This window comes from Aquarana catesbeiana, linkage group LG04, assembly GCF_042186555.1.
Source record: "Aquarana catesbeiana isolate 2022-GZ linkage group LG04, ASM4218655v1, whole genome shotgun sequence".
NCBI lineage: Eukaryota > Metazoa > Chordata > Amphibia > Anura > Ranidae > Aquarana > Aquarana catesbeiana.
The window spans coordinates 76,876,732-76,902,901 of NC_133327.1; the positions used below are offsets into that span (position 1 = coordinate 76,876,732).

General features: G+C 41.3%; 1 protein-coding gene across 2 annotated transcripts in view; it reads left to right on the top strand.

Moving 5' to 3' along the window:
- WDR35 (WD repeat domain 35) overlaps positions 1 to 26,170 on the top strand; it is a 136,992-nt gene that overhangs the window by 10,748 nt on the left and 100,074 nt on the right. For both annotated transcript variants that reach the window (XM_073625339.1, XM_073625340.1), the window contains exons 2-7: positions 3,286 to 3,403; positions 8,312 to 8,383; positions 10,636 to 10,728; positions 14,581 to 14,709; positions 16,764 to 16,897; positions 19,106 to 19,271. In XM_073625339.1, the coding sequence (XP_073481440.1) occupies positions 3,286 to 3,403; positions 8,312 to 8,383; positions 10,636 to 10,728; positions 14,581 to 14,709; positions 16,764 to 16,897; positions 19,106 to 19,271 (712 nt within the window). The remainder of the gene's footprint in view (positions 1 to 3,285; positions 3,404 to 8,311; positions 8,384 to 10,635; positions 10,729 to 14,580; positions 14,710 to 16,763; positions 16,898 to 19,105; positions 19,272 to 26,170) is intronic.

Genomic DNA, 26,170 nt, shown 5'->3' on the forward strand with positions numbered 1-26,170 from the left:
CTTACCAAGCTTTTCACACCAGTTTTCCTTTTCTTTTTTCCCTTCCCGATATCTCCCACCGCACCCCCAACCCACCTTGATCACTTCTTCCTATTGTCTATGTGCTGTATTTAAGATTTTGATGTACTGTTTTTGCCATAAACCTTGCATAAGTTTTTTACACCAACTATTCTGCCCTTGATCACTTGTTTGGCTTGTACTTAATCTGCTTTTGTGTACTGTTGTAATAATTTGATAAGACGCTACTGTTAAAAAAAAAAAAACAGTGAGCCTAGAATCACTTAAACCACTTACCTGTTCATATACGTCGGATCCATCTTTTCAGGAGCCGGTCGTGTTTACGATAAAGGTGGTCTCTGCGGCGAATTCGCCACAAGATCACCGTTATCAGCGGTGGGAGAGGTGCCACCCCCCACCCGCCGCTCTCCCGCGCCCTCTGCCACTTACCGGAGCCGTCGGTAGCGGCGTTTCAGCGTTTTTGCAATAGCGGTTTTTAGCGTTTTTGAGTGTTTTTCCGCGTTAGCGTTTTTTAGCGTTTTTTTTTTTTTCAATGGATCAAAAACGTTAAAAAACGTTGGTGAATGATGTTTTTGAGCGTTTTTGAGCGTTTTTCAGCGTTAGAGCTTTTTTACAGCTGAAAAACGTCTCTCAGAACCCACTGGTCCTGGGTTTTTTTTACAGCTTAAAAACGCCTATGCCACTTGCAGCTCAAAAACGCCTAGGTGGGCATGAAGCCATAGACTAACATAGACAGGCCTTTTTAAGCTGCAAAAAAAGCTCAAAAAAGCAGCTGTAAAAACGTCCGTGTGCATGAGGACTAATAGATATAAAAGTGATCCATTTTTTTTTTTTTTAAAAACAATGAAAAAATAAATAAAATAAATAAGAAAATTTTTTTTTTTTTTAAAGCGTCCTGTCCTGACGAGTTTGCACGCAGAAGCGAACGCATACGTGAGTAGTGCCTGCATTTGAAAACGGTGGTCAAACCACACATGTGAGGTATCGCCGCGACCAGTAGAGCGAGAACAATAATTCTAGCCCTAGACCTCCTCTGCAACTCAAAACATGCAACCTGAAGAATTTTTTTAATGGTCGCCTATGGAGATTTTTAAGGGTAAAAGTTTGACGCCAGTCCACGAGCGGGCGCAATTTTGAAGCGTGACATGTTGGGTATCAATTTACTTGGCGAAACATTATCTTTCACAGTATAAAAAAAAATTGGGCTAACTTTACTGTTATCTTATTTTTTTTATTCAAAAAAGTGGATTTTTTCCAAAAAAAGTGCGCATATAAGACCGCTGCGCAAATACGGTGAGAAAAAAAGTATTGCAATGACCGCCATTTTTTTCTCTAGGGTGTTAGGAAAAAAACAATATAAAATTTTTGGGGATTCTAAGTAATTTTCTAGCAAAAAAAAACTGTTTTAAACTTGTAAACACCCAAATCTCACAAGGAGGCTGGTCCTTAAGTGGTTAAGTAGTGGATGTGTATGGATTATTTTTGGAGACTAATGCCGCATACACACGAGCGGACTTTTCAACCGAACTGGTCCGAAGGACAATCCGATGGTGTGTGGGCTCCATCGGATCTTCAGTGGGCTTTTTCGTGTGAAAATCTGACGGACTTTAGATTTGGAACATGTTTCAAATTTGTCCGACGGACTCGAGTCCGGTCGAAAAGTCCGCTCGTCTGTATGCTAGTCCGACGGACTAAAACCGACGCTAGGGCAGCTATTGGCTACTGGCTATGAACTTCCTTATTTAAGTCCGGTCGTACGTCATCACGTACAAAACCGTCGGACTTTGATGTGATCGTGTGTAGGCAAGTCCGGTCATTCAAAAGTCCGTCGGAAAGACTGTAGGACCTTTGTTGCCAGAAAGTCCGCCCATGTGTACAGGGCATAAGAATATTGTTTAGTGTCACCTTAAATAGGGGTTCAATGCAATTACAAATCTGTAATGTGTACTAACCTTTGTTTTTACAAAAAGATTATTATTAACCACTTAAGGACCGAGCCTCTTTCTGAGATTTGTTGTTTACAAGTTAAAAACAGTTTTTTTTGTTAGAAAATTACTTAGAACCCCCAAACATTATACATTTTTTTTCTCACTCCGTGGAGAATAAAATGGCGGTCGTTGCAATACTTTCTGTCACACTGTATTTGCACAGCGGTCTTACAAGCGCACTTTAAAAAAAAAACCCTTTTTTTAAATTAAAAAATAAGACAACAGTAAAGTTAGCCCAATTTTCTTTTATATTGTGAAAGATAATGTTACGCCGAGTAAATTGATACCCAACATGTCACGCTTCAAAAATGCACCCGCTCGTGGAATGGCGACAAACTTTTAACCTTAAAAATCTCCATAGGCGATGTTTAAAAAATTCTACAGGTTGCATGTTTTGAGTTACAGAGGAGGTCTAGGGCTAGAATTATTGCTCTCACTCTACCGATCACGGTGATACCTCACATGTGTGGTTTGAACACTGTTTTCATATGCGGGCGCTACTCACGTATGCGTTCACTTCTGCACGCGAGCTCGGCGGGGCGGGGCGGGGCACGTTTAAAAAATGTAAACATCCCTTGTAATAGAAAAAAAGCATGACAGGACCTCTTAAATATGAGATCTGGGGTAAAAAAGACCTCAGATCTCATATTTACACTAAAATGCAAATTTTTTTTTTTTTTTGTCATTTGAAAGAATAAAAACTAAAAAAATGGCCCTTTAAGAGCTATGGGCGGAAGTGACGTTTTGACGTCGCTTCCGCCCTGCAATGGTATGGAGATGGGTGGGGGCCATCTTCCCCTCACTCGTCTCCATTCCCAGCAAGGAGAAGGATCCGATCGCCTCTGCCGCTACCGACAGCTCCGGTAAGCGTCGGAGGGCACCGGAGAGCGGCAGGAGGGGGGGCCCCCTTCTCCAGCCACCGATAAAAGTGATCTTGCGGCTCCGCCGAAGAGACCACTATTATCGGAAACCAGACTGCCCGCCGAAGAAGAGGATACCAGGGTTATGACAGCTACCTGCTGCCATAGAAAAGATATATCCTCTGCAAAGTTAGGATGTATATCGGTGTGCGGCGGTCCGAAAGTGGTTAATAAAATGATTTAAGTTCTAATCAAGATATCCCTAAGAAATATTCTGTTTGTAACAAGATAATCCCACTTTGTCTGGTTTTATTCTTACGGATATATTAGAAGGAATTTGGTACTCCCTAGAATTAGGCATTTTCATAAACTGTATGCATGTTATAAGTATTTACACATTATACCTCACTCTCTTTCAGATTGCCATTCCCAATAATATCCAGCTAAAATGCATATCCTGGAACAAAGACCAAGGTTATATAGCATGTGGAGGAGAATCTGGATTGCTGAAAGTCTTAAAGTTGGAAATGCAATCAGGTAAATAAATGGCGTCTTTTCTGGCTTTCACTAAGCAATCCTTTCAGTTTAGCTCTGGAGCGTCCGGAGTTTACTTAGTATCATTCCCCAGGAAGCAGATATTAGCCTGAAGGGTATGTTGATGTAAGTAAATTGGGATGATCCTACAAGGCAGAGCAGAGCAGTTTATTTAGGGATGTTCCTGGAGAGTGTTCACTGGTTGTGGGCACCATATATTATCACTTGGGAAAGGAAGGAAAAACACGAGCAAAGACTTTCTTTTTGAGGCTAACACTTGTGGAAGGTCAATATTTTTTCAGATCTGTACTGAGATTCTGTACATTCCGTTCTGCCAGGTAGTACTGTCCAGGCTCCTCCGGAGCAGAAGGTGTTGACAGATCTCCTTGTAAGACATTTAGTTTATCACCTTCTGGAACATCCGTCTGTTTTACTGTGTCCGGGCAAGTGTAAAGACAAGCAAATATACAGCATAAAACAGCTTTTAATGAATCTATGTATTCTTTCATAATAGTAATCATTTTTGATTCAGCTAGTGTGGGTACCTGAAAATGCCACATGCAAGTTAAAATCAGGCTTACAGTGAACTTAAAGAAAAGAGACAAGGGCAGGTTTAATGGTGGAGTAGTATAATGGTATCTGCAGAACTGTGGAATAATATTCCAATGTTTAACTGTAATGCCCTGTACACACGATCGGACATTGAACGAACATTCCAACAACAAAATCCATCGTTTTTTTTTTCCGATGGATGTTGGCTCAAACTTGTCTTGCATACACACGGTCGCACAAAGTTGTCGAAAAATCCGATCGTTCTGAACGCGGTGACGTAAAGCACGTACATCGAGTCTATAAACGGGGCAATAGGCAATAGCTTTCGTCTCTTAATTTATTCTGAGCATGCGTGGCACTTTGTGCGTCGGATTTGTCTACACACGATCGGAATTTAAAGGATCGGATTTTGTTGTCGGAAAATTTTATAGCATGCTCTTGAACTTTGTGTGTCGGAAATTCCGATGGAAAAAGTCAGATGGAGCCCACACACGATCGCAATTTCCGACAACACAATCCGATCGCACTTTCTCCGTTGGAAAATCCGACCGTGTGTACAGGGCATGACAGTCTACCACTGCACACCATGTTGACTTTGTAATCTTCCCATCTAAAGTTTTCAGGCCTGACTTCTAAATGTAACAGCTTGCCAACCAGCCGCTGCAGTTTTACTGTGGCAGAATGGCACAGCTGGGCGAAACGGCATTATGTTACGTCGCCTTGTCTTTTGGCTACTAGGGGCGTGCCCGCAGCGTGTGCCAGACCCCAATGCGAGTACCCATTGGGCGCGGTGACTGCCGGGCTCCTGCGATCGCTCGTGACAGAGCGAGAACCTTTCTGGGGAGAGGAGACAGATCGTGTGTTCATACTATGTATGAACACCGATCTCTCTCTTCTCCTAGACAGTCCCATCCCCCCACAGTTAGAAACACACATAGGGAAAACAGTTAACGCCTTGATCGCCCCCTAGGGTTACCCCTTCCCTGCCAGTGACATTTACACAGTACTCAGTGCATTTTTATAGCACTGATCGCTGTATAATTGTCAATGTTTTCAAAAATGTGTCAAAAGTGTCCGATGTGTCCGCCATAATGTCGCAGTCCTGATAAAAATCGCAGATCGCTGCCATTACTAGTAAAAAAAAAAAAATAATAAAAATGCCATAAAACTATCCCCTATTTTGTAGACGCTATAAATTTTGCGCAAACCAATTAATATATGCTAATTGCGATTTTTTTTTTTTTTTTTTTTACCAAAAATATGTAAAGGAATACATATCGGCCTAAATGGAGCTAAAAAATTGTTTTTTTGATAAAAAATGTGGGATATTTACTATAGTAAAAAGTAAAAGATATTGTGTTTTTTTTCAAAATTGTCGCTCTTCTTTTGTTTATAGCGCCAAAAAATAAAAAACACAGAGATGATCAAACAACACCAAAAGAAAGCGCTATTTGTGGGAAAAAAAGGACGTCAGTTTTGTTTGGGTACAGCGTCGCACGACCACGTAATTGACAGTTAAAGCGCCGCAGTGCCGAATCACAAAAATGGCGTGGTCATTGAGCAGCCAGATCTTCCGGGGCTGAAGCAGTTATCACAAATTTGATTACAAAAGAATTTATTTGCTTCTCAAAGGGTTAGCAAGTAATAGACCCATACCTGTGGTACACCACTGTTATGTAGCCAGTAGTGGTGTATCACAGGTATGGGTGTATTACGTGTTAATCCTTTGAGAAGCAAATAAATTCTTTTGTAATCAAATTTGTGTTAAATTTAGAAGTCAGGCCTGAATACTTTAGATGGGAAGATTACAAAGTCAACATGGTGTGCAGTGGTAGACTGTTGCAGCGTACACACGGTTGGAATTTCCGACAACAAATGTTCGATGGGAGCCTGTTGTCGGAAATTCCGACCGTGTGTAGGCTCCATCGGACATTTGTTGTCGGAATTTCCTACAACAAAAATTTGAGAGCTGGTTCTCAAATTTTCCGACAACAAAATCCGTTGTCACAAATTCCGATCGTGTGTACACAATTCGACGCACAAAGTTCCACACATGCTCGGAATCAAGCAGAAGAGCCGCACTGGCTATTGAACATTTTTCTCGGCTTGTCGTACGTCTTGTACGTCACCGCGTTCTTGACGTTCGGAATTTCCGACAACATTTGTGCGACCGTGTGTATGCAAGACAAGTTTCAGCCAACATCCGTCGGAAATAATCCACGGTTTGGTTGTCGGAAATTCCGATCGTCTGTACACGGCATAACAGTTAAAACATTGGAACATTATTCCCTTTTTCCTGGTATTGATTCTGGAAATTTGTACATTGACTTTTAAATAATGATGGTATACCCTAAGACCCCTTTCACACTGAGGCAGTTTTCAGGCATTTTAGTGCTAGAAATAGCCTCTAAATTGCACCTGAAAACCGCCTCCCATTCATTTCACTCTGTCTTTTCACACTGGGGCGGTGCGCTTGCGGGACGTTAGGAAAAGTCCTTCAGGCAATATCATTAGGGCGTTTTGGGAGCGCTGCCTGAAAAGCACCTCGGAAGCGTCAGAGCACAGGCATTTTTAACCCCTTCTTTGGGGTTAAAAGCACCCTGTCAGGGGCCGAAAAGTGTCACTTAAACAGTGCTAAAGCGGCCGCAGTTCAGTGTGAAAGGGGTCTTAAAAACTCCACACTCACCCTCCCTGTAGCCCTAACACTAACTTTTACTATAACCCTAACACCGATCTTTACACTGACTCTCTAATTCTAACACCCTAACACTGAACCCTTCCTGTAACCCTCACATTACCTGTAGCCTTCACAATAACGCTAAACCTAACACTAACCACTCTTATAACTCACTCTATAAATCCTCCCTGTAACCCTAACACTAACACTAACCTTCCCTGTAACCCTCACACTTATTCTAACCCTTCCTGTAATCCTAACACTAACACTAACCTTCCCTGTAACCCTCACACTTACTCTAACCCTTCCTGTAATCCTAACACTAACCTTCCCTGTAACCCTGACACTAACACCAGCCCTTCCTGTAACCCTCACACTAACATTAACCCTTCCTATAACCCTCACAGCTAGAGTAACCCTCTTATTAACCCTTACACTAACTCAAATGAACCCTTCCTGAATCTCCCACATTAACTCACACTTATGCCGCGTACACACGATCGGAAATTCGGCCAGCAAAAGACCGATGAGAGCTTTTGGTCGGAAAATGCGACCGTGTGTATGCTCCATCGAACTTTTACTGGCGGAATTCCCGCCAGCAAAAGATTGAGAGCAGGTTCTCAATTTTTCGGTCGGAAAAAGTTCCTATCCGAAAATGCGATCGTCTGTACAAATTCTGACGCGCAAAATTCCTACGCATGCTCGGAAACAATTCGACGCATGCTCGGAAGCATTGAACTTCATTTTCTCTGCTCGTCGTAGTGTTGTACATCACTGCGGTCTTGACGGACGAACGTTCAGAGAACTTTTGTGTGACTGTGTGTATACAAGCCAAGCTTGAGCGGAATTCTGTCGGAAAAACCATCCAAGTTTTTTCCGAAGGAAAATCCACTCGTGTGTACGCAGCATTACTCTCCCACACTGTCATTCTAATGCCCTGTACACACGGTCGGATTTTCCGATGGAAAATGTGTGATAGGACCTTGTTGTCGGAAATTCCGACCGTGTGTAGGCTCCATCACACATTTTCCATCGGATTTTCCGACACACAAAGTTTGAGAGCAGGATATAAAATTTTCCGACAACAAAATCCGTTTGTGTTTACTCAAATCCGACGGACAAAGTGCCACGCATGCTCAGAATAAATAAAGAGATGAAAGCTATCGGCTACTGCCCCGTTTATAGTCCCGACGTACGTGTTTTACGTCACCGCGTTTAGAACGATCGGATTTTCCAACAACTTTGTGTGACCGTGCGTATGCAAGACAAGTTTGAGCCAACATCCGTCGGAAAAAATGCTGGGATTTTGTTGTCGGAATGTCCGAACAAAGTCCGACCGTGTGTATGGAGCATTACACTTACCCTCCCTTCTTTTACGCTAGATCAGTGTTTCTCAGCTCCAGTCCTCAAGGCGCCCCAACAGGTCATGTTTTCAGGATTTCCCTCAGATGAAACAACTGTGGTAATTACTAAGGCAGTGAAACTGATCAAATCACCTGTGAAAAGTAATGGGAAGCCTGAAAACATGACCTGTTGGGGTGCCTTGAGGACTGGAGTTGAGAAACACTGCGCTAGATCCTCTGTTCCGAAAATCATCCCATTCTGTGTGGAAATCCTGGAACTGGAATCTACTGGTTTGAGAAAATTGTACTTCTACTCTGAATATATGTTCTTTTTTCCAGATGATTCAAAGTTAAAAGGCCTTGCTGCTCCAAGTAATCTTTCCATGAATCAGACTCTGGAGGGACACAGCGGTAAGATCTAAATGACAAAACATATATTCGCCAAGCCACACAAGCATAACACATGTAAAACTCAATTCCCAATGCACTAGGATAAGGATACCTTAGTTCACAAATAAGTGACAGTTATTTTCAGTTCATTCCAATTAGATTTGAAAATTGCAGTCACATAGCTAAATTAGAGTGCCTTTACCTTGATATAGTATCTTTTTTTTTTTTTGCTGTGTTTTTGTAAATGTAAATTGAAAAAGATAATTGCATAGAGTGTTACACCTACAAATAGTACTAGCTTCTGGTGTTAACAGTGACTTAAGGTGTCTATAAAGAGTAATTCCAGGAAGTGATAAATAGACTAATGAGATAAAATGCAAGTATAAAAAATGAAAGCTTTTATTTCTCAAACACTCATTTATTGCAGAGAAATAACCATTCCACGTTTTAATGAAATAAAACAACTTATCATGCAAAAAAAGACAAACGTGTGAAACATCCAATGTGTCTTTTTTGTGAACTGATGGGGTTAGTCCAACATTTTGGTCCATGATTGTTGCCTTCATGAGTTCCAAAATTTCTAGATTTGTGTTGGTCATTAGAAGTGGTTTTACTATGCCCTAGATGTTTAATTTTTTTCTTTTACCAATATAGAAAGTGCAACAAGAGGAGAGTCAATGCCCCCAGGTAGTAGAAGTGGCCAAAACTCTAATGCCCCGTACACACGGTCGGATTTTCCGACAGAAAATGTGTGATAGGACCTTGTTGTTGGAAATTCTGACCGTGTGTGGGCTCCATCACACATTTTCCATCGGAATTTCCGACACACAAAGTTTGAGAGCAGGATATAAAATTTTCCGTCAAAATCCGTTGTCGGAAATTCCGATCGTGTGTACACAAATCCGACGCACAAAGTGCCACGCATGCTCAGAATAAATTAAGAGACGAAAGCTATTGGCTAGTGCCCTGTTTATAGTCCCGACATACATGTTTTACGTCAACGCGATGATGAGGTTAAGTTGAGAAGTTTAGCTGTAGTTGGGCTGTTGACATTGACAGGAATGTTAAAGTCACCAAGAATAATGGTGGGTATTTCAGAGGAGAGAAAGTAGGGTAGCCAGGCAGCAAAGTCATCAATGAAGCGCGATACCGGTCCTGGAGGCCTATAAATTGCTGCAATCCTCAGAGAAATGGGAGAAAACAGACGAATACAGTGCATCTCGAAAGAAGAGAGGGATAGAGAGGGAGGGACAGTAAGGACTTGGAAGGTGCTTTGTGGGGACAGAAGGAAGCCAACTCCACCTCCTTTCTGTCTGTTGGGTCTGGAGGAGTGAGTCCAATGGAGACCACCATGGGAGAGGGCAGCAGGAGAAGCTGAGTCAAAATTTTGCAGCCAGGTTTCTGTTATGGCGAGTATGTTCAAGCCATGAGAGATGAAGAGGTCATGTACAGATATTAGCTTGTTACAGATGGAGCCGGCGTTCCAAAGGGCACATGAGATTGGTGGGGTGCTTTGAGGAAGCAGGGGGATAGAAATTAAACTGAGTGGATTGCGGTGGTTGCCAGAGGGGGAGGGGTATTGGATATGTGGCTTGCATTTGGAAAATGGCGGACCAGGATTAGGAGAAATATCACCTGAGACTAGGAGAAGGAGGAGGGTGAGGAAGGCAAGGTGGGAGTGGGATGTGCATGAGCGCACGTGTCTAGTGGCCCTGGTGTTTATGTCAGCATGTGGGTGCAGCAACTGCAGGAGATGATGGGTGCCATAGTAGGGAGAGGGTAGGAGTGAGGGTGATATGTGCATGCTGCAGGGAAGAGAGGAGGGGTAGAGTAAAGATAATTTGAGGATAGAAGACACCAATGTGAGAAGGAAGAGAATAAGGAGCATGTTAGTGGATAGAGAGTGGGAAACTAACCTAATATAAAATACATTTTAAAGTTGGTTTGCTTGTCGTCTTGCAGAGTGGAGCAGAGTTCCTGTTGTTCATGCAGCTTTAGTTATCCTGCTTTCGTTAAACTGCGTCGGTGAAACTGCGCATCACTCGTGACAGAGCCACTCAGGAAAGAGCCATGATGTCTGCGCCATGCCCCTGTCTGCGCCACCCCATAAGCTGCCATAAATTTATAGACAGCCTAAGCTGGGATGCATTTCTCAGTTGGTCATTATTGGGTCATTCCATGTGTAATTGACTATATTTCAATAAATTTTGACAAGGTTTGAAGACATTGGTATACATTATATGCATTCTAAACTCTCTTCAATTCTGCTGTAGGATCTGTACAAGTGGTGACATGGAATGAACATTTTCAGAAATTAACTACCAGTGATCAGAATGGACTCATTATTGTATGGATGCTGTACAAAGGTAAAAACTGGTGGTGATGGTGCATTTTGGACATTCATAAGCAAATGATCCTAGCAATTCTGTATATGCTTGACATTATTACACTTGTCTGCCACAGGAAAAGTTGATAGGAAAGGATCCACCGGCCCCGGATGGTGATCATAGAGATTATCGGCGGACCAGATGGTCGCCGGAGTCTTTATGATCGTTCGGAGGCTGGGCACGACGTTATAACATCACGCCTGGCCTCTGCATTCAAACAAACGGCACCGCTTCAACTGGGAAGCCGAGATCTTTATTTATTATTATTATTATTATTGACCCCATATCTCACTGTAAAGAGGACCAATCATGCCATATTCCTATTACAAGGGATGTCTACATTCTTTTAATAGAAATAAAAGTGATCAAAATTTTTTATTTTTTTTTAAAAAAGTGTCAAACTGGAAAAAAAAAAAAAGTGAAATTAACAATAAAAAAAAAAAAAATTTAAAGCGCCCCTGTCCCCGTGTGCTCGCACACAGAAGCAAACACATACATAAGTCCTGCCCACATATGAAAACGGTGTTCAAACCACATGTGTGAGGCATCGCCACGAACGTTAGAGATCGAGAGCAATAATTCTAGTCCTAGACCTCCTCTGTATCTCAAAACATGTTTTCAGTAAAAAAATTTTAAAGCGTCTCCTATGGGGATTTTTAAGTACCGAAGTTTGGTGGCATTCCATGAGCGTGTGCAGTTTTGAAGCGTGACATGTTAGGTATTTATTTACTCGGCGTAACTTCATCTTTCACATTATGCAAAAAAATTGGGCTAACTTTTTAATGTTTTGTTTTTTTTTTAAAGCATGAAACAGTTTTTTTTTTTTTTCCAAAAAAAAGTGTTTGAAAAATTGTTGCGCAAATATCGTGCGAGATAAAGTTGCAACAACCGCCATTGTATTCTCTAGGGTCTTTGCTAAAAAAACATATATAATGTTTGGGGGTTCTATGTAATTTTCTATCAAAAAAATGATGAATTTTACATGTAGGAGAGAAATGTCAGAATTGTCCTGGATTCGAAGCTGTTAAAGGAAACATCAAAGGATAGAAACATGTTAGCTGCCAATGCTGACTTGTAGCTACTTCCAGACTCTAGTTGTAATAGCTAGTGAATGCAGACCTAATCATGAAGGAAATGACTATGGTCAGTTGGAAATATCCAGTATGACCGATCACTATTGCCCAAGTTTTGATTTGCTGGAGATGTCGGCTCTAGATTGCTGGTACCCATAGACATAAGAGACATAACACTGCAAAAATCAACTAAACTGGGCTTTAAGTAATTTCATATTGTGGGTAAGTCAATATGAATGCCTGACTCTATCCACAACTTTAAGTTTGTCTCCAGGACAGAAAGTGAAGGTAATGCTTTATAGTGACAGCAGTGAAAGCCTAACATCGGTTTGAACCCGTCTCCAAGCTATGTGGTGCTTTTATTACTGTTTATATTTCTTTTAGAAAAAATTCTCACTCTTTCCTTTCAGAGAGGGACAGAAAGTGAAGGAAAATCTCTGCACTGGGGCACACAAAGCAAATTATAAACTTATCCGAGGGTATAACCCTTTTCCTTTATGCAAAACTAAAAAAAAAAAAAAAAAAGCTCAGGCTGGAGTAAAGCTTTAATATTGGCACCATAACTATGCTCACCTGAAAGAACAACAGGTGTATTGAAACAGGGGGACGCCCAATAAATTTCATAAAGTGTGGGAACCATGGTTTGCAGTACCTGGCCTAGCCCCCTTCTCACTGGTCTCTTATGGGTTGCTAGTAATGATGGAGCTTTTGCCTCATCTAGCCGACTAGGTTGTCTATGCGTCCCATCCTGGCATATCATAAAGAACAAGATTCCTCAAGGTTTGGGACTTTAAATGGACGCAAGGCAGTAATATTAAAAAAAAGTACAAAATGTATTGGACAAACAATAAATAAATCAACAAATGTAATACAATGTAAATATGAATGTAAACAGATGACTGATGATAAAAACATCTATATAAGGGGAAAAAAAACAGCTTAAAAAGAGGGGGGAGCTTGCAAAGGAATAGTCCGACGCGTTTTAAATGCACTCTGAAGTGTGGATCTTCCTCACCACTCCCAATGCTTTAGTTCCCAAATACACAGTTATTTCACCAGCAGCTGAAGAGACACACTCAAATAGTGAGAATGGAACATTTATCTGTGCCAGACCGAGAAGCGCCTTCCACAGGACATCCTGAATTCACCCATACTCCAAGAGGTTGCTATTAGTCGCTTTTGGGGGAGTTGTATTTAAACAGTGTCAGGATAATGTCCAACTTAATATTAAGAGCTTAGTTCATATATGTATATTTCATGGAAGGTGTATCACATCCAGAAAGGATTCTCATATCAAGCGGTAGAGAGATATACCACCTGCAACTATATACAATGAAATCCTGAAGTCCACATCCTTGAGGACAATTGCTTGTAGAGTGGCAATTGTTAGCACCTTAATGGATGGAGCAAAGGTGTGTGGTCCATCAGCTGCAGGGTCAAAAGCAGCTCTTAATACTAAGTTGGACATTATCCTGACACTGTTTAAATACAACTCCCCCAAAAGCGACTAATAGCAACCTCTTGGAGTATGGGTGAATTCAGGATGTCCTGTGGATGGCGCTTCTTGGTCTGGCACAGATAAATGTTCCATTCTCACTATTTGAGTGTGTCTCTTCAGCTGCTGGTGAAATAACTGTGTATTTGGGAACTACAGCATTGGGAGTGGTGCAAACTGTTAAAGTCCCTGAGGAAGATCTGCACTTCAGAGTGCATTTGAAACGCGTTGAACTATTCCTTTGGTAACTCCCCCCCTCTTTTTAAGCTGTTTTTTCCCCCCTTATATAGATGTTTTTTATCATTGGTCACCTGTCTACATTCATATTTACATTGTATTACATTTGTTGATTTATTTATTATTTGTCCAATAAATTTTGTACTTTTTTTAATATTACTGCCTTGCGTCCATTTAAAGTCCCAAAACTTAAGGAATCTTGTTCTTTATTATAGGTTGCTACAATGCTAATTATTATTGTTTGAGATAAAATATGGTTCCTGTTTGCATATGAGGGTATTTTCTCAGCTTGCAATTGGCCAAGACCGGTATCAGACTAGCCGGTATATTGACATTGCCCTTCTGATTTTGTAAGGCTGATTAGTGCTATGATGTGAATGTTAACTTTGTAGTTTTTGTTGCACTCCAGGTATACTGGAGCTTCCACATGTTATGATATATATAGACCAGGGGTAGGCAACCTGGGACCCTTCAGCTGTTGCAGAACTACAAGTCCCATCATGCCTCTGGGAGTAATTGTAACTGCCAGCCTTGCAATACCTCATGGGAAATGTAGTTCCACAACAGCTGGAGGGCTACTGGTTAACTACCCCTTTTATAGACTCTAGCGATACCAGCAGGGGTTATCTCAAGCTTTAGACTTCTGCGCATCTTTTGTAAAGATAATCGCTGACTTATTTTTCTTCTAAGTTGTACAAGTAATAACTGTTAAATGGATGAAAGCTACCCTATATTTTGTAATAGCATGTGACTGTGCTCACATTCTGCTTTCTTTTTTTATTTGTCTGTCAGTTTTTGTTTTTGAGTGTTTTGTATTAATAACATTGGAAAAACTTTTCAATAAAAAATGTTGGCACCATGCAACACATACTTGTCACTTGTGTTGAAAAAAAAACCCATTACATTTATCTTGACTTCAACCATTTAAATATTTTTTAGACTTTTTTTTTCTTTTTACAAAGAATTTAATCTGTGCTGTATTATTCACTTCCTTATAAATGTAATAAACTCTAAAATGCTTTGCAGGCTCCTGGTATGAAGAGATGATCAATAATCGGAACAAATCAGTTGTGCGCAGCATGAGTTGGAACGCTGATGGCCAGAAGATTTGTATCGTATATGAAGATGGAGCTGTTATTGTTGGTTCAGTGGATGGTAATAACAGGCTTCTATACAGTTTTCTCTGACCATGATCATAGGTTATGGCATCTGCAAAGCAAATCAGAGTGTTGTAGATTCTGTGGACTGTAAAGGTGGCCATACACACTTTGATTTGAGCATTGCTGGCGTAGATGAGGCCTCTAATTTGGGGCTTTCCAGAGGGGTGATAAGTAGTGCTTCTGTGTTTTAGAAGAGGATTGTTGGAAAATCTGGGCCTGACAGATTCATATTCTTCTCTTTTCTATTGTGAACAGGAATTGAATGTGTAAACTTGCTCATGCTGTTTGGTGCCTGACTGTATATACTGTACGGTACATTGAAGCATTTCTCATCTACCTTGTGGAGAAATGTCTGGGCAGGTGAAATTACACTGGACAATGGTAATGAGAAACATATGTACCTTTCAGACATCCCAACCTGCGAAAACTCATTTCAGGGAGGTGGCAAACTCATTTCAGGGATGTGACGCTTCGCGCCGGCGCCAACCCTCCCCCCCCCCCCATTAAATGAAGCCTTACCAGTGCCAATGAAATGCAGCCTTACCAGTGCCAATGAAATGCAGCCTTACCAGTGCCAATGAAATGCAGCCTTACCAGGGCCAATGAAATGCAGCCTTACCAGGGCCAATGAAATGCAGCCTTACCAGTGCCAATGAAATGCAGCCTTACCAGTGCCAATGAAATGCAGCCTTACCAGGGCCAATGAAATGCAGCTATACCACTACCAATTAAATGCAGCTTTACCAGTGCCAATTAAATGCAGCCTGATCAGTGCCAATTGAATACAGCCTTACCAGTGCCCATGAAATACAGCCTTACCAGTGCCCATGAAATGCAGCCTTACCAGTGCCCATGAAATACAGCCTGATCACACAGAGCTCTGAAATAGATTTGAATATCCCGGTGGCAACTGCAACAAATTTCCGCCTCCTATAATACATGTGACACTGATTCAATGTGTCATTGGATCAATGTTCCGTCTATCTAGGAGGCAGTACTTTGTTACAGTCCTCCACCTCGCACAGACGGGGACTCATCACATCCGCCTGTCACTCAGCCACAGACAGAAGACAGAGCAGCCCGAGTGGCCGCTGCGGCCATACTCCATTCGGCCACTCGGGCTGCTCTGTCTTCTGTCTGTGGCTGAGTGACAGGCCCAGCCGGGAAATCGCTCGGAGACTCCCGGGAGCCTTGGGATGTCTGACCTTTTAAAATGAACCCTGGAGAACCGTAGAGTTTTCTAAAGTTTAGTCATACGTGGTTATACTTTGTTGCAATATGGGTGATTTGGGCATAATTATGTGACATTCCCAAAGTCTGTAACTCGTGAATTGTCATATCAGGGGACCTCAGAAGACTACCCTTGGGTATAACTTCAAACTCAACATTTGTTAGGGCTGTGTTTTTTGGATATGGCAAAGAGAAGCTAGTACTGCACCAAAAGTATAAAGATTAACTTACTATACAAACAGTGCATAGAGGATGTGATGGGATATTTCTAAATTACCCTGTTCCTTTGTATATGTTTGGATTCATTTTCCTATTCATACCATACATACAGTGGTGGCAAATACACCTACTAGTTCAAGGTAGTTTAGACGTTGCTCATTTTCTCCAGCTGTACCCATTATGAAAAGCCTCTAACATTGCCTACATGGCCCTATTGTATACTGTACATGATCAACTCTGAATCCACCCTAGAGACTGCAACATATTTCACATTTGGAAACAAAAGAAAGAGAGCAAATTATATTTCCACATCCACCTTATTTGAGTTTCTTATTTCAGACCTTTCATGCGTTTATTAGACATATTTTAGTCTAATAAACAACTTTTCATTCTAGATATGTTTTTTTGGAACAAGAGATATTCAATTTCTAACATCATCCCCTGGTAACTGTACTTCTGTAGCTCTATCCCGACAAGAAATGAAAGGAAATCCACTTTTTTGTTTTACTTTAATTTGTATTTTAAGCAATATTTGTGTATAATACTGTACTGTCCTATGCCGTGATATTGTTATAACTTACTGTTTTTTGCTTCATACAGGAAATCGAATTTGGGGCAAAGAACTGAAAGGGATACAGTTGTGCCATGTTGCATGGTCCCCAGACAGCAAAATCCTTCTGTTTGGCATGGCAAATGGAGAAATACATCTTTATGATAACCAGGGAAATTTCATTGTAAGTAACAAGAGACTGTTACTAACAGTACTCTGCTTGCTTCCACCAGATCCACGCTGTGCAATCCACACTGAAACACACAACCTTCCCTGTTTGGTCCCTTGCTTCTTAGCATGCTTGAAAAAATCCCATTCATGGAGATTCCTATGGAGAGGCTGTTTATTGTGTGTTCCAGCAACAAATGGCAGTTTCAATAGGAGTGAATAGGATTTTTCCTTTACATGTACAGAAGAAGCAAAAGACCAGTCAGAGAATTTACAGTGGCAGCTTAGAAATATGCAAGTTCCATCAAACCCTAACTAAGCTTAAACCTACACCCATCCCTGTTCTAAAACTATTCCAGCTATTATTACAGGTACTTACATATCACTGTTAATTTATGCAGCATGTGTACATGTATATTGTACATTGGCATCAGTCCCTGCCCTCAAGGAGTTTCAAATCTAAGGTCCCTAACTCACATTCATACATACACATTCTAGGGCCAATTAACCTACCAGCATGTCTTTGGAGTATGGTAGGAAACCAGAGTTCCCGGAGGAAACCCAGGTAGGCACAGTGAGAACATGCAGACTCTATGCAGGTAGTGCATTGGTTGGGATTCACACCAGTGACCCTAGTGTTGCCAGGCAGAAGTATTAACCACTACCCTCTATCTATCCTGTAAATGGAAAAATGCTTATGCTTAGCTTTTCTGAAGTCGCTTCAGCCCAGTCACATGATCGGCTTCCAGCGGCGGCTTCAGTGTAGAGGAGAGACAGCCGACTATGGATTCCCCATAGTAAGCCTATGGGTGACGCCATCGCACAGGCTCTGCAGCCATTGTCAGTGATCTCTCCTCTGCACTGAAGCTGATACTGGAAAGATCATGTAACCAGACCAGAGTGATTTAAGGATAGGTAAGTATAGGCATCTTTCCTTTTACAGGGTAGGTAGAATAGAATTAGAATGAGGGTGGGAGTAAGCTTGCGCTTAGTTAAGTTTTGATTGAACTTCTACTTTAATGGATAACTATACCCAGGTATAGTTAACCTTTAAATGAGTATTTTCCCAGAGTGTCTCCCACACACAGTGGATCATGCAGTCATGATAACACAGCAACGAATCATATAACAGAGACTGCTGTCCCACTTAGAATCATTGTGAGGATCTTTAATAACCTGACTCTAAGACATTATATAAAACTTGTAATAGGATAAATCAGGTTGGCTCAGAGCAGCACAGTTGCAATGTTTTCTGGATAATATAATTTCCATTGACTGTTTTTACTATTTGCTTGAAGATTCTTTTTATTTTTCAAAAAAGTTACAAATGATATACAAATGATTCATTGGGCAGCACAGTGGGTTAGTGGTTAGCATGTCATGTTCTCCCTGTGCTTGTGTGGGTTTCCTCCCACTTCCCAAACACATGCTGGTAAATTAATTGGCTTCTGTCTAAATTAGCCCTACTATGTGTGTGTATGTATGTGAGATAGGGACCTTAGATTGTAGACTTGGACTCATTGAGGGCAGGGACTGATGTGAATGTACAGTATGTAAAGCACTGCGTAAATTGACAGTGCTGTATAATATTATAATGATAACAGGGTGCTCTAGGACCATTGCTGGTGAAAAATCATCACTTTATATGGTGGGTATTTGAGTTAGAGAAACAAAATAGAGAAATGAAAAAAGCCATGTAATTGGTCACTTAAAGCGGGGGTCCACCTATCTATGCTTTTTTTTTTTTTTTTTGAGTTCATTCACAAACTTTTCTTCTCAGCATTACATACTCACATATTGTGTGTAATATGTCCGCCTGTGTCAGATTTCGTCGGAAAGAATAACTTATATTATTCACTGCAGGCGGTTTCCATCTTCATTGTGGGCATTTGAAGCCCACAAGCATTTATTTCCTGGATGTGGTGAATGCTGTGCTCCCAGCATTCACTGCTCGTTCCTGCACATGCTCAGTGGCATCCTGGGAAGCCTGAGACTAGCTCCCAGGAGTCTGGGAGAGGCTAGAAACACGCCTACTCCCACGGGAGGAGAACCAGGAAGTGCAAAGAAGAATAGAAAAATAAAAGGTAATTACGGCGATTTAAATTTTTTTAACGGCATGTCAGCATCTAGGCAAGGAAGAGAATACATACAGATATTGTTCAAAATTTGGGTGGAACTCCGCTTTAACTAATATAAGGATACTGTGTGTGTCTCTCCTCTCTAGGTAAAAATGGTTCTGAGCTGTTTGGTCAATGTGACTGGTCCTCTGAGTATTGCTGGAATGCATTGGTACCCAGGCAATAAAGGATATGTGGAGCCAGATTGCCCCTCTCTGGCTATATGTTTTGACAATGGAAGATGCCAGATAATGAGGCATGAGAATGATGAAAGTAAGTAAATCTTATATTATATTTCACTGTTCTAGGTGAACTGACCACATGTTTTTGATGAATATTTATGTATATATCCAGTATGGTCAGATCCTGGTACACAACCAGTCTGCAACTGGCACTTATGGGTTTAGTGAAGTGACTGGTCACAGATATAAAACAAATCCTCCTACATAAATTGTACCTGCTTATCTGCAGTTTTCTCTTCTCTGCATCTATTCAAAGTGCAGAATTTTTAAAGCTTGTCTGAGCTGTCAGGAAAAAAAAAGGGGCAGAGAGCTGAAATTACACTCTGCAGAGCTCATTGTCCTATAGGAGTGCAAGGTGAGAGGGTGAAGGCATGGTTTACATGGTAGTGCACTGCAGATTTTGGGACCCAGAGGCTGGATGACTGAAAACAATGGTGGCCTGTCCATTAGGGGCGCACAGGCACTGCCCCCCCCCCCCCCCATCCATTTGTCTGGCCTGATCTACATGCAGGGTGCCAGGTGCATGGATTCCAATGGGGGGGGGGGGGGTTGTTTTCTTTTTTTTTTTAAAGCACGTTATTAGAGCCAGAGGCTCTAATAGGCTTTAAAAAAGGCTGGGCTCGGGGCGCAGAGCAGTCAGGAAGCGGGTCGTGATACCCGTCACCCGATTGTTTGAAAAGGAGATCCGATCGGATTGGCTGCCAGGAGGAGGAGGGAGGAGACGCAGGGGAAGTGAGGAAGTAGCCAGGGAGAACAGCTCAGAGAAAAGCCGACGCCATCCGCCACCCTGTGAGATGGGGTAAGTGTGGGGCCCCAACCTACTGACTGACTGACCGACCCGAGGGGGGTTGGGGGGTGCTATCCGTGACCCAACCCAATAACCACCCAATAAGAGGATAGTATGCGACTGGTCTAAACTAAGTGGCATGTTCACCAATGCCAGGAGCCTGGCGGACAAGATGGGTGAACTAGAGATACTGTTGTACGAGGAGGATTTGGATTTTGTGGGAATTTCAGAGACCTGGTTCAACAGCTCTCATGATTGGCTGGCAGCCATTCAAAGGTATTCCCTTTATCGCAGGGATAGAGAGGGTAAATAAGGGAGAGGAGTATGTCCAATATATCAAGAATAATGTACAAGTAAATGTGAGAGATGACATCACTAAGGGAGCTAGGGAGAAGGTGGAATCCTTATGGGTAGAGCTCCAAAGGGATGAAGCTAAGGGGAAAATAATGCTGAGAGTATGCTATAGGCCCCCTAACATGAGGGAGGAGGCAGAGGTGGACCTCCTATCACAGTTTGGATTAGCAGCAAGGATGGGAAATGTCATCATAATGGGGGATTTTAATTATCCAGACATAGACTGGGCGGAGGGAACCACGCATTCGTCTAAGGCTTGCCAGGTCCTAAATATCTTGCAGGACAATTTCATAGGTCAGATGGTAGACGCACCAACTAGAAATGAAGCGTTACTAGATCTACTGATTACCAACAATACAGACCTGATCACGGATGTGGAAACAGGGGCAATTTAGGAAACAGCCATCACAGGTCAATTAGTTTCAGTATAAATCACACAAATAGGAAACATAAGCGGAATACAAAGACACTGAATTTCAAAAGAGCCAACTTCCCTAAACTACGTACCTTGCTAGAAGGCATAAATTGGGATAAAATCTTAGGAACACGGAGGAGAGCTGGGTTTGCTTTAAAAGCATATTAAATGAGGGCATTAGCCAGTGCATCCCATTAGGTAATACATTTAAAAGAGCGAACAAAAGCCCTGGATGGCTTAACTCCAATGTAAAAATGCATATAAAAGCAAAAGAGAAGGCCTTCAAAAAATACAAGGTTGAGGCATCACCATCAGCATTCAGACTTTATAAAGAATGCAATAAGATATGTAAGGGTGCAATTAGGGCAGCTAAGATAGAACACGAAAGACACATAGCGGAGGAAAGCAAAAAAAAAAATCCCAAGAAATTCTTTAAGTTATGTAAACAGTAAAAAAGAGGGGACAGACCATATTGGCCCCATAAAGAATGAGGAAGGACATCTGGTTACAAAGGATGGGGAGATGGCGAAGGTATTGAATTTATTCTTTTCCTCAGTCTTCACGAGGGAATCGGGGGGCTTTAGTAACCAAAACTGCAGTGCTTATCCTTATGACACATCACAGGAAGCACCCTCATGGTTAACAGAGGACAGAATTAGAATTAGACTTGGGAAACTTAGCATTAATAAATCACCGGGACCAGATGGCTTGCACCCAAGGGTACTTAGGGAACTCAGTCAAGTAATTACAAGACCATTGTTCCTAATTTTTACTGACAGTCTACTGACTGGAATGGTACCAGCGGATTGGAGAAAAGCCAATGTAGCACCAATATTTAAAAAGGGCCTAAAATACATCCCTGGGAATTACAGACCAGTTAGCCTAACATCAATAGTATGCAAGCTCTTGGAGGGGATGATAAGGGGCTATATACAAAATTTTAGTAATGAAAACGGTATCATTAGCAGTAATCAGCATGGATTCATGAAGAATCATTCTTGCCAAACCAATCTATTAACCTTCTATGAAGAAGTGAGTTGCCATCTAAATAAAGGAAGGCCCGTAGATGTGGTGTATCTGGATTTTACAAAAGCATTTGATACAGTTCCCCATAAATGTTTACTGTACAAAATAAGGTCCGTTGGCATGGACCATAGGGTGAGTACATGGATTTAAAACTGGCTACAGGGGCGAGTTCAGAGGGTGGTGATAAATGGGGAGTACTCGGAATGGTCAGGGGTGGGTAGTGGGGTCCCCCAGGGACCAATCCTATTTAATTTGTTCATAAACGACCTGGAGGATGGGGTAAACAGTTCAATCTCTGTATTTGCGGACAATACTTAGCTAAGCAGGCAATGACTTCTCTGCAGGATGTGGAAACCTTGCATGAAGATCTGAACAAATTAATGGGGTGGGCAACTACATGGCAAATTAAGTTTAATATAGAAAAATGTAAAATAATGCATTTGGGTGCCAAAAATATGAATGCAATCTATTCACTGAGGGAGAACCTCTGGGGGAATCTAGGATGGAAAAGGACCTGGCGGTCCTAGTAGATGATAGGCTCAGCAATGGCATGCAATGCCAAGCTGCTGCTAACAAAGCAAACAGAATATTGGCATGCATTAAGAAGGGGATTAACTCCAGGTATAAAGCGATAATTCTCCCACTCTACAAGACTCTGGTCCGGCCGCACCTGGAGTATGCTGTCCAGTTCTGGGCACCAGTCCTCAGGAAGGATGTACTGGAAATGGAGCGAGTACAAAGAAGGGCAGCAAAGCTGATAAAGGTCTGGAGGATATTAGTTATGATGAAAGGTTACGAGCACTGAACTTATTCTCTCTGGAGAAGAGACGCTTGAGAGGGGATATGATTTCAATTCACTAATACCATACTGGTGACCCCACAAGAGGGATAAAACTTTTTCACAGAAGGTAGTTTAACAAAACACGTGGCTACTCATTAAAATTAGAAGAAAAGGCCTTCTCGGATATCCTGGCCTGTTGGTGGGCTTTTCTTTTAAATGAATAGAATGTAAAGATTTGAATAGTACCAGGCTAGCCATGTAGCAGATCTCAATACTTTGAAGTACACCTATAACCAAATGTTAACTTAAACAGGCCCTGTCGCCAGACCTTTAATTTCAACAAAAATCTTCCCATTATATTATATTATACGCGCATTGTATGTGTTTTATGCATGTTTTGTTTTTACATACAAGAACCTGCTTTGTGTAGACATCCAAAAACCCAGAGAATGCCGCTGGGGGATGCTATCTTTTATATTATGTCATCAGCCCCAGAAAACTCAGAGTTTGAACTCAAGTGACTCTATAGTATTCCATTTTTTCTTTCCATGGCAGCTTCATAAAAGGTTATGTAAAGAGGTGAAGAGATGGGCAGAGGAGCTTGGCCAGCACTGACAGTAATTAGGCATACCTAAAAGAGGGGAGGGCTATGACCAACAAGGAATGAGACGCTGTACTAAGTCAGATTTTCTAGCAATTGCAGAGGCACATTGAAAGTGAATATGGAAAGAAAAAAAAAAACTTTTTTCTGTACTGTAACTTTCAATTTTTAAAATTTTTAAAAAGACTGTAAACTAAATTTTTAAAATTTAGTTTACAGTCTTCCTGACATACATAAAGGAAAATAGATGGGCTGAAATACTTACATTTCCTGCAGAATATGCTGTTCTAGGTGCCCTCCTGGGTTGGCCACATGTGAGAAAGGTTTGGCTTTTGGTCATGCGATTTCTATTAAAAGGGAAATCGGACTTCCGACTGGCTGATGGTTCCCTTTTAAAGAGATTACATGACAAAATGTTCAGGGTTTGCATTGTTGTTTAGTTCTGGAGGGAGCTTAATTCAGCATCTTCTCTAGGAAAGTTAGGCATTTGTTTCTGGTAATATTCCATTAAGGCCTCTTGCACATAATACGCCTGTTTGAGCATCTACTTTTTCAGATTTTTTTTTTCGTATGTATTTGCGCGTATTTATGCGCATTTTCGTGCATATGCTTTTGCACATTAATGTTCTGCACAATATATAAACGTTCTGCACAACGTATAACGTTCTGCACAATATATAAATAGGCATTTGCACGCATTCACGCATATTTGCACGCATTCACGCATATTTGCACACATGAGGCATACATTACAAGCACGGCGCTTGTGTACACATCTGTGTGCATAGGCACAAAGCTGTAAATTCAAGAATAATCACTGCACTAGTAAGTAAAGCAGCTGACGTAAATTGTATGGTGACAATAAAAAGCATAGAAAATATAGGTGTACGCAGCGCTAAAAACATAACATTAAAAGTAAAAGTCCATAGTGTTTAGAATAAAGTCCTTGTTCAGGGAAAAAACTGGCACCACCCACGGTATAAACAAAGACACAAATTAGGTGAGCACAAACTTATCCTCCACCGAACATCAACACACCTGGCCTCTTACCAAAAAGAATGGACCACTAAATTACAGGTGGTCAAACAAGCATGATAATTCCACAGAGCCACGAAACCACTTCATGAGGATCATAGATGGCTGGGTCTTGTGGTCTCAACAGATGAATATTCAGAGGTTCATGCATAAAATACAAAAGAAGGAACTCCTCATGGTGTAATACTTTAAAACCAGGATCACATTTATTTAAAACAATATCCAGGGTACTCACATTTTAGCAAATAAAAACAGGCATGTTCAAAAGCAGCAGTCTGTATAAGGTAGCGTTTGTTTTCAACCATAAATATGGCCGTGGTCAACATGTTGCAGAGTCGTGACGTCGGAGCTCCACCCCCCCCCCAAAAAAAAGCTGTACTGAGCTTTTTCAAGCTGCAGTGTGCAAGAGGCCTAATATTTAAGTGTTCTTGCATAGCAAGACCACTTACTGTTATCTCACATATATATTATTATTATTATTATTATAGCCAAATTTACCACCCTAACTCCTCCCACAGTTTTTACACTACATAGACAAGTAATATACCAAAACGTGCGGATTGTTCCCGAATGGTGTGCTATTACTTTGTGGAATGTTTCGCTGAATGGTTCACGAAACATCGTCGTTTTTGCGGCAAAATTGGTCCCATAGGAATGAATGGCGAAATGTTCAAAACTAGAGTGGGAGGTGACAAAAGCTGACAACCCCATGATCATACCACCCTAACTCCTCCCACAGCTTTTAAACTACATAGACAGTAATACACCGAAGGTGCGGATTGTTCCAATTGGTGTGCTATTACTTTGTGGAACGTTTCGCCAAATTTTTCACGAAATATCGTAGTTTTTGCGGAAAATTGGTCCCATAGGAATGAATGGCGAAATGTTCAATGTCATTTAATTGGTGTGCTATTACCTTGTGGAACTTTGTGAAAAGCTGAAAAATACCAGTGTGAATCCGGCCTCAATGTCATTTAATTGGTGTGCTATTACTTTGTGGAACGTTTCGCAGAATGGTTCACAAAATATCGTTGTTTTTGCGGCGAAATTGGTCCCATAGGAATGAATGGCGAAATGTTCAAAACTAGAGTGGGAGGTGACAAAAGCTGACAACCCCATGATCAGCCAAAACATTATGACCACCCCATGATCAGCCAAAACATTATGACCGCCCCATGAAAAAAAAAATTATTTTTGAAAAAAAAAATTATTTTTGAAAAAAAAAAAAAATCATTTTTGAAAAAAAAAAAAATAAATAATTTTTGAAAAAAAAAATCATTTTTGAAAAAAAGAAAAATCATTTTTGAAAAAAAGAAAAATCATTTTTGAAAAAAAAAATCATTTTTGAAGAAAAAAAAAAATTACTCAAGCCACTCCACCCAATTACTCCGCCCACTCCCCGTTGTAGAGGCAAGAACACTATTCACAATTTCCCCAGAAATTGTAGCTTTTCTAGTTCTTTCTCTGTCTCAGAAAGACGCATATTATCGTTTAAGTGTTATGCCCCGTACACACGGTCGGACATTGATCGGACATTCCGACAACAAAATCCTAGGATTTTTTCCGACGGATGTTGGCTCAAACTTGTCTTACATACACGCGGTCACACAAAGTTGTCGGAAAATCCGATCGTTCTGAACGCGGTGACATAAAACACGTACGTCGGGACTATAAACGGGGCAGTAGTCAATAGCTTTCATCTCTTTATTTATTCTGAGCATGCGTGGCACTTTGTGCGTCGGATTCGTGTACACACGTTCGGAAATTCTGACAACGGATTTTGTTGTCGGAAAATTTTATAGCCTGCTCTCAAACTTTGTGTGTCGGAAAATCCGATGGAAAATGTGTGATGGAGCCCACACACGGTCGGAATTTCCTACAACAAGGTCCTATCACACATTTTCCATCGGAAAATCCGACCGTGTGTACGG